This window comes from Perognathus longimembris, unplaced genomic scaffold (assembly GCF_023159225.1).
Source record: "Perognathus longimembris pacificus isolate PPM17 unplaced genomic scaffold, ASM2315922v1 HiC_scaffold_4155, whole genome shotgun sequence".
Taxonomy (NCBI): Eukaryota; Metazoa; Chordata; class Mammalia; order Rodentia; family Heteromyidae; genus Perognathus; species Perognathus longimembris.
The window spans coordinates 6,907-15,933 of NW_025959441.1; the positions used below are offsets into that span (position 1 = coordinate 6,907).

At 56.9% G+C, this 9,027-nt stretch overlaps 1 protein-coding gene across 1 annotated transcript; it reads right to left on the minus strand.

The window, feature by feature from the left end:
* Nucleotides 1-693: 693 nt before the first annotated feature.
* Nucleotides 694-6,511, minus strand: LOC125344735 (germinal-center associated nuclear protein-like). The gene has a single exon (XM_048337118.1). It carries the CDS (start codon nucleotides 6,509-6,511, stop codon nucleotides 794-796), a length of 5,718 nt encoding a protein of 1,905 aa, XP_048193075.1. The 3' UTR covers nucleotides 694-793.
* Nucleotides 6,512-9,027: the final 2,516 nt, after the last annotated feature.

Sequence of the window (9,027 nt, forward strand, 5' to 3'; positions counted from 1 at the left end):
GACACTGGACCCTTCAAGCCCGGAGGCCTCTCCACTGACCTCTGGGAAGGAGACACTGGACTCTGCAAGCCCCAAAGGCCTCTCCCTGCATCTCAGCCTTCCCTCTGGAAAGGTACATCCTTTATTTTGAAGTAAGACATTTAATTTCTTCTGCTGAGGCCTTGTTATTTTGTAAAGATGATGGCGATGCTGGTGCCCGTGGGGGTGATGAAGCAGCTTACGTTGACAGAGCACTGACCGTGAGCCGGCACTGTGTCACCCCCTGGGAAGTAGGTGCTATTACAAATGGGGACCTGAGTCCAGCACTTGAGTGGCTGGAGTGTGGAGCGAGAGAATCAGGTCAGCCTGGGCTGTGATGGGATGATGAGATCCATCACATCAGGGTTATCATGAATGCAGAAATAAGAAGAGAGAAGTCCTGGGAGCATGGCACAGAACGCATGGGAAATGGGGAGGAAAGTACAGTAGAAAGGGCCCAACCGCTGCAATTGACACAGAACAAACTCAGCAACTCAAGGACAGCAGAGAGGAGGGAAGAAATGAGAAAATGAAGGAACACATTACATGAAGCAAAAGAAAAGAAATGTCGAAGAAAGGGAACTCGTCCTGGATCTTTCTTCCCTCCTAAAGGAATGTCCCTTTTAATCAGGTCTGTCTGTCTTTTTTTACAGATTCAAATGGTTTGTTTGCATGAATTATAATCACATTTGCAAAAGTGCATGAAGCATCTGGGAATAACATAATTGTAAAAAGACACTATTTGGCAAGAAGACCAGGTCTTTGGTCAGGCTGCTCAGATGTCTACCATGTCCAGCAGTGCAGAAAGATGGAGCTCAGAGGCGACTTCCTCTTTGCGTGAGCTCTGGATCAGCTTTTCCAGGTGCTTCAGCCGTTCAGTCAGAGAGGTGCCCAGTGGCTCTGGAGGCCGCAGCTGCTCCCTGGTCCTTGCAGTCCGTGGACGAGTTACGGTAGATGCTTGCGCCATGGACTCAATAGTACCAGGAAGAGATACTAGTGTCTGGGGAAGGTAGAGGGGAAGGGAAGTGGAATCGGTCCATGAACCCAAGTCTTGAGACAACCACTGCTGAAGTTGTTCTTCAAACCTCTCGTTCTCCTCCTTCTCCAGCAGCAGGCTCCCGGACAGACGCTGGATGAGGAGCTCCTCAGCAGGGGCTCCGAGCATCAGGTCCTCTGCACCGGGCCTCCCCTTCGGGCCACACTCTGTCCTCCTCTTCCCTTGTTGGTGCAGTTGAAGCAATGGAGTAGGAACATGGGTTGCCGAAGGACAGAAGGACTTTATCCCAACACGTGGCCGAGTCAGCTGTAGCTCCTTCCATGTCTGTGCTCTGGCTTGTTTCCATGACAAAGGAACATCAAATTTTTTCAACTCATTTTTAAAGAAATAGACACAGACCTGCCCATCTTGGCTGAGCGCCTGTGACGTGAGAGGGAGCAGAGGGGGTGTCCAGTCCCTCAGCTTGTGGTCGATGCACAGGGCGAGGACGTCGTCCCAGGGAACCTCGGCCACCGAGGGCCCTGCCTGCCGGCTCCGGGAGAAGCTCTTGCTCTTCCAGCGGAGGTAGGTCTGGCGGAGCAGGCTTTCCACCTGGGAATGGAGCACTGGCCACGTCTGCCGGGAGCTGGGGATCTGGGAGGCGTACTGGAGCACCATGGAGCACATGGGGAGCCAGGGAGCTCCTGGGGGTGGAAGGGCCAACTGAGGCAGCTGGAACCCAAGGACAGCCTGCTTTAGCCAGGCCAGGTGCTCCGGGGCGTTCCAGTGCAGGTGAGGAAGCCACGGCCGGCCTCCCGCCTCGGCGAACTCAGGGACAGGCCAGGAGAGCTGACCAAGCTTCTCTGAGGATGCCACAGAGGCCAGGAATTGCAGAACGCTGTTGAAGAGCTCCACGATGGCTCCCGGCTCCTGGGACGCCAGGCCAGCCAGGCGCCGCTCCTTTCGATCCTGGAAAAATCGGCCACTGAATGCCAGGCTGACGCCATCCTCAACATACTGAGTGAGAGTCTGGCAGCAAAGGTCCGGGGCGTGAGGGCAGCGTGAGACCAGCCACTGGGCCACATGGGTCACCTGCTCCGTGGCACGTGCATCATGGATGGAATCGGGGATCTCAACCACCATATACTCGGACACCAGCTTAGCTGACACCAGATCCTGCAGCATCAAGCCATCTTCCACCTCCTTCCCCGGTCCATGTCGTCTGGAGCTGGGAACCAGAACCACCAGTGGGAGTGCGGGGTGGCAGGGCTTCGCCCGCAGGAGCTGTTGCAGCCGGGCCGGCAGCCCGAGCCCGTCTTCTCCCTGGCCATCTTCACTCTTCACGTTGGGGGGCAGCAGCAGCACTAGCCCGCTGGTGCCCAGGAGGGCATTTGGGGCCTCCAGGGCATGCAGGGTGCCGACCCTTGGGGCGTCCGGGTCCACCTGGACACACACGTGCACAGACACCGCCCGCCCCGCTGTGCGGCCAGACCGCAGGACGATGGCCCGGGTCTGCGTCTCGCCAGCCCCACCGCCCTCACCCAGGAACTTGACCTTCAGCCACTCGGCGAGGATTCCGCTGGGGCTTCCCGGAGTGTGCTCTTCTCCACGAGGCAGAACCAGCACCAGCTTCCAGAACACTCGCGCGTGGGCCCCAGGGACATGCTGGGCCAGGAGCCGCGGCAGGTCCAGAGGCGCCCAGGCCGCCCTGCCGAGCAGCTGCGGGGGCGAGGGCGCTGTGGGGCCCCTGCGTGACCTCTGCGCGGCCACGGTGGCCGCCCTCCACCGCTGCAGGAACCTGCGGGAGCGGCGGCCTTCCCGCAGCGCCTCCCCCGCCGTCTGCGCGATCTCCTCAGCCAGGACAGTGCCAAGAAGGCAGCCACAGATGTCTTCCGTGCAGCGCGCCATGCGTGCTTCACTCTCCGCCTCCTGGGACCGCGCGGCCTCCTCGGCGCAGGCTTCCCTCGCGCACTCGGCCACCTCGAGCCCCGTCAGCTCTGCGAGCAGATCATCCAGGGCGGCGTCGGACACGGCCAGCGCCGCGGCCGCGAAGGCCGCCCCTGCGGTGCCCACGGCCTCGCAGCCGCCCCGCACCGCCTCGCTGAGGAGCTCCTCTGCCACGGCCGCCAGGGCCGCCTCTGAGTCGGCGGACGCAGCCCGGGGCGGCCGGGGCTGCAGCTGGATGGATGGCTGCGGGAGGTTGGGGGCCGCGGCCGGGATGGGGGCGCGGGGAAGAGGGGCGAGGGAGAGGACGGGGCGCGCGGGAGGCGGCGGGGGGAGCCCGGGCTGAGCCTCCTCTGAGTCGGCGGGTACAGCCCGGGGCAACCGGGGCTGCAGCTGGATGGACTGCTGCGGGAAGCTGGGGGCCGCAGCCGGGATTGGGGCGCGGGGAAAAGGGGCAAGGGAGAGGACGGGGCCCGCGGGAGGTGGCGGGGAGAGCCCAGGAAGGGCCGCCCTCGGCCCAGCTGCCCTGGCGGCGTCTCCTGCACCCCCCGCGCCCTCGGTGCGGGGCCTCTGAGCACCGCTGGGCAGCTCCTCTGCCAGACTCGCCCCGAGGTACTCATGGTGGGAGCCAAAGCTGTTCGCGGGGGTGAGGCATGGGGCGGGGGACAGCGGCGCCCCATTCACGACCTCCCCCACTGACACTGTCAGCTTCCGCGTGACGAAGACCGACTTCTGGGCCTGGAGCCGCCCCTCAGGCTCCGGGACCTGGGATCGGGCTCGAGTCAGCTCCACGTGGCCCTCGGACACCGTGAGCCCGTGGGTGCAGAGGAAATCGGCGGCCTCCCGGGTGTCTGCGAAGAGCAGCATGCGTGCCACATCGTCCAGGGGGAAGCGCGCGGGCCGCCGGACGCTAGCCGTGTAGGCCACGTTGAGAGCCGCAAGCGCGCGCCTGCGCACCAGGTCAAAGTGGCGGTGCAGCAGGCAGGCGCTCAGGTACGGAGCTGCCCGTGCCAGCTTGAAGAACCGCACGAAGTTGTGGCTGCTCAGCGCCATTGCAGCCTGCATGGCCAGGTTCACCTCGGGGGACTCGCGGAGCTCGGGGCGAAGCCGCTGCACCTCACCGAGGACGTCACCGCGGTCCAGGTGCAGCAACACGTGGTAGGCCTGGAACTCGGCCTCGCCGGGGCAGGGCACCCCTCGGCGCCCCAGCTCCCCGTACATCTCCCGCAGGCTCCGCAGGCACTGGCTCAGGTTCTCCGCATTGAGGGCGGCGTCGAAGGTGGACGGGGGCTCCTCGCACAGGAAGTGCGCGCAGTGGATGTGGAATCGGGCGCAGCGCTCCAGCACGGACAGCGCTGCGGGGTCGCACAGCTGCTGCTGCATAATGTCCTTCCGCAGGCCTCGCGTGCGGTTCCACACGAAGTCGTACCAGTCCCGCAGGCTGCTGTCCTTCCGGTCCAGGATCTGGGTCACCAGGTAGTCCATGGTGTGGCTGAGCACGGCCGGGGGACGGAGCTCGTGCGCCAGGGGCTCCTCCTGGCCGGCGGAGGAGCGGCTGTACTCCTTCACCGCCGCCGCGTGGTCCACCCGCCGTGTCCCTGGGATCACCTCGAACACACTCAGCTGCCCCCGGGCCTCCCTCTGGTACCGCTCCTTCTCGGGACACATGTCCGGGCAGGTCCCCACCACCGTCCCTGCAGGGCCCAGATCCTTCCTCTCCTCCCCAGCTCGCCGCAGGATTCTGTCTCTCTCGGCGAGCACGCGGTACTTGGCCTCCGAGGTCTCGGCCATGGTGCCTATCAGCCCACTGAGAGGGGACATACACAGCCCCAGGCCCCCAGAGCCCTCAGACCCAGCGTCGAAGGGGTGCCCCTCACCTCCATGGGCCTCCAGGAGCCGTGGCTTCTTCACGGGGGAGCTCGCCTTCAGGGGGCTGCCGGGGGCGACCCTCCCCAGGCGCTTGTCCAGTGGAGACTGCGGGAAGGATGCGTCCCTCAGGCCCTGGCCAGCTGCCCCATCACCAGGTTTCTTCTCCTTCGGGGAAATGCGTTTCTTGTTGGGACTCATTATCTTCTTGTGCCAAAAAATAGATACCTCCTTGTGCAAACGTTTCCCTTTCTTTCGAGCCAGAGCTGCAGATGGGTGATCAAAAAAGTGCACCACTGCAAGCTTCCTGCTGGGCCAGGTGTCAATGCGCTGTACTTTAGCCACTTTCCTGAAGTAGTTATCCAGAAAGGCCCTGTCGTTGAGATGATCGGGGATGTTCTTGCACTCAATGGCCTTGGTCTCTAAGGGAGAAAAACCTCCAAGACTGTCTGTGCTCTGGCGTCTTTTATTCTGGCGTACGGGAGTTCCCCTCACAGAAGCTTTTCTCTCTCTCCTTTCAGTTTCTTGCTCTCTATTCACACCTGGAAGCCCCGAAGGGTTCAGGACAGACTGACTCCCTGGAGATGCTTCACTTTCCCCAGATGGCAGAAATGAACTTTGCCCTTTAGACTCCTTGTGGAGCAGATGGCCTGCTGCTTTATTGCTTTCAAAGACCTCCTTTGTCTTCCGGCCGAACAAAGCGCCTCCCGGGGGCCGATTCAAGCGGGCAGGGCGTTTACCTGGAGGATGGTCACCCCTGGACAGAGGGTCAGAGTCTCCCACCACCTCCTGGCCATGCCGCCCTGGTGAGCGGCGGTCCTGGCTCTTTTTCCTTTTCAGTCCCTTCACGAGGTTGGGAAGGGGCTCCACTGGGGAAACTGCTTCCTCACACCCTTGCTTGGCACTTGTTTTGCTAGCAGGGAAGGGTTCTCCTAAAGACCCGGAAGATATGACGAAGCTGAAGCTACTACTGGCACCTCCAAACACTGGCCCAGGACCTCTCTTCTTCTCCTCTACAGTTTGGTTTAACAAAGCAGGAGCAAAAGCAGATGAGCTATTTGTATTAGCTGGGTTTGAAAAGATAAAATTTGAATCCGTAGCTGAATTACTTGTCACCTGAGGAGAAGACAAAGGGGGCATCGGGCTGCCAGGTCCACTACCCAGTAGACGGGGAAGAGAGAAAAATCCAGAAGGAACCTGGCTCTGTGTATCTTCTGGCTCAGACTCTGCCCCCAGGACAGGTCTGAACACTGAGTCCTCTGGAATTTTAAAGCTGAATTTGGTCTTCCTGGAGCCAGAGCTCACTGTTTCTCCAGCTTCTGGTCCCAAAGTAGAAGTGCTTGGGAAAACCCCACTGCTGGTGGATGATGGGAGTTTAAATCCTGGGTTTCCAGACACAGGTGAACTTGAAGGCCCGGATGTAGCTCCAAAAGCAGTGTGTTCAACTCCAGAAAACAGTCCAGCACTTGAGGTTTGGGTGGGGCCAAATGCTGGTTCTTTAGAGGCACAACTTATTCCAGAAGGTGCTCCAAAGCTGGGGACCTGTGACAAGACCGGGTTCTTCCCAGATAATGTACTACTTTGCCCCAAACTCAAGGGCTGACGAAATCCAAATGGTAGCTTAGCCTGAAGTGTACCTCCGGTACTACGAGGAGATGCTGCAAAAGCACCAGGCTGCTGCCCACCAGAAGGGTTCCCTGGATTCATCTTTGACTCAGTTATTAAAAGCCAATAAACACCACACTTACGAAAAGCCTCTTCCTGAAATAGTCTGTTGTTCCAAGGGCTCCCCTTCACACAACACACAAATTCCTAGAAGACCTGCTCTTGAGTCAGAGTTTAGACCCTAACAGAGCAGCTCCCTCCCCGATGCAATTCACCCCTTGGGAAGGCGCTGAACCCCCAATCCACAGCCCTCAACAGAAAGTCCTCTTCCTGAATGAGTCTACTGCACTAGGGGGCTCCCAGTCACACAACACACAAATCCGTAGACAACCTGCTTCTGGGTCAGAGCTTCGACGCTAGCAGAGCAGCTCCCGCCCTGGGATCCACCCCCTTGTGAAGGCGCTGAACCCCAAAGCCTCAGCCCTCAACACCCCTCCCTCTTACCGGCAGGATTCAACTGTATTTCTGGCTGTGAGGTCTGCCGAGGACTGGTGGTCGCCACGAGAGTTTCCGGGGCCTCTGTCTTCCTACCTGCCCGGGATCAGTCTTCAGCTCCTTCCTCCAGCAGCTGGGACCAGCGAATGAAGCTCCCGCGGTGCTGCTCTCCTTTATATACCAGTCTTGAGGGACCCGCCCTTGAGCTAGCCCTTCCCCTTCCTGTGGGATGTGCACTTCCAAGAGCCCTCAGGCCCAGCAGGTGACTGAGCCATGCCTTTAATCCTTTCTACTCAAGAAGCTGAGATCTGAGCATGGAGGTTCAAAGACAGCTGGAGCAGGAAACACTGACAGACTCCTTTTCTTTTCATTTCTCTATGGTCAAAGTGATGTACGAAGGGCTTACAGTTTCATATGTAAGGCACTAAATACGTTTCTTGTCCAACTTGTTACCTCCTCATGTTTCCCCTGCCTCCACATTTTTCTCTTCCCCCTCATAAATTGTACATTTAGTTGACACCATATAGTTTTGTAAGTATTGCTGTGGCATTGGTTTGTCTTTGTATCCTTTGTCCATTTTGGTATTTCCTTTCCCTTCCCTAGTTCCAATACATGTGTCTATACAATATCCAGGGCATGAAAATCAGTTACAGTGATCTTAGGGGTAAAAATACCGGAGAGAAATCTAAAAGAAAAAGGGCAAAATTTCACATGGCAGTTGAAAATAACAACATCAATGCTATGCTAATTGAGGAACCCACCCTTGACCTCCTGCTTCCCCTTCCTGTAGTGTGTGCAGTTTCAGAAGCCCTCAGTTCCCTGGGGGGGGGGGGGAATAGCCACGCCTTTAATCCTTTCTACTCAAGAAGCTGTGATCTGAGGATGGAGGTTCAAAGGTAGCTGGAGCCAGAAACATTGACAGACTAATCTTTTCATTTCTCTATGCTCAAAGATATGTACACAGGGCTTACAGTTTCGTATGTAAGGCACTGAGTACGTTTCTTATCCAACTTGTTACCTCCTCATGGTTCCCCTTCCTCCCCATTTTCCTTTTCCCCTCATGAGTTGACACCATACACTTTTGTATGTATTGCTTTGGCATTGGTTTGTATTTGTATCCTTTTCCATTTTGGTATTTCCTTTCCTTTCCCTAGTTCCCATACATGTGTCTACACAATATCCAGGGCACGAAAATCAGTTACACTGATCTCAGGGGTAAAAACACGGGAAAGAAATCCAAAAGAAAAAGAGCATGATTTCACATGGCAGGTTGTAAGTAACAACAATGATATGCTAATTGATGAACCCACCCTTGACCTCCTGCTTCCCCTTCCTGTAGGGTGTGCACTTTCAGAAGCCCTCAGGCCCAGGGATGACTGAGACATGCCTTTAATCCTTTCTACTCAAGAAGTTGAGATCTGAGGATGGCGGTTCAAAGACAGCTGAGGCAGGAAACACTGACAGACTCTTTCTCTTTTCATTTCTCTATGGTCAAAGATATGTACAGAGGGCTTAGTTTCGTATGTAAGGCACTGAGTACATTTCTTATCCAACTTGTTACCTCCTCATGGTTCCCCTGGCTCCCTATTTTCCTCTTCCCCTTCATGAGTTGTACAGTTGGTTGACACCATATCGTTTTGTAAGTATTGCTATGGCATTGGTTTATCCTTGTATCCTTTGTCCATTTTGGTATTTCCTTTCCCTTCCCTCGTTCCAATACATGCATATATACAATATCCAGTGCACTAAAATCAGTTACAGTGATATTAGGGGTAAAAACACAGAAAGGAAATCCAAAAGACAAAGGGCATAATTTCACAGGGCAGGTTGAAAATAACAACCACAATGATATACCAGGTGATGAACCCACCCTTGGCCTCCTGCTTCCCCTTCCTGTAGGGTGTGCTCTTGCAGAAGCCCTCAGGCCCAGGGGGTGACTGACTATGCCTTTAATCCTTTCTACTCAAGAAGCTGAGACCTGAGGAGGGAGTTTCACAGACAGCTGGAGCAGGAAAATCTGACAGACTCTTACCTCCAATTGACTACCAAGAAAATTCCAGAAGTGGAACTGAGGCTCAAGTGGTAGAGCACAAAAGTTTAGGGCCCAGGACCTGAGCTGAAGC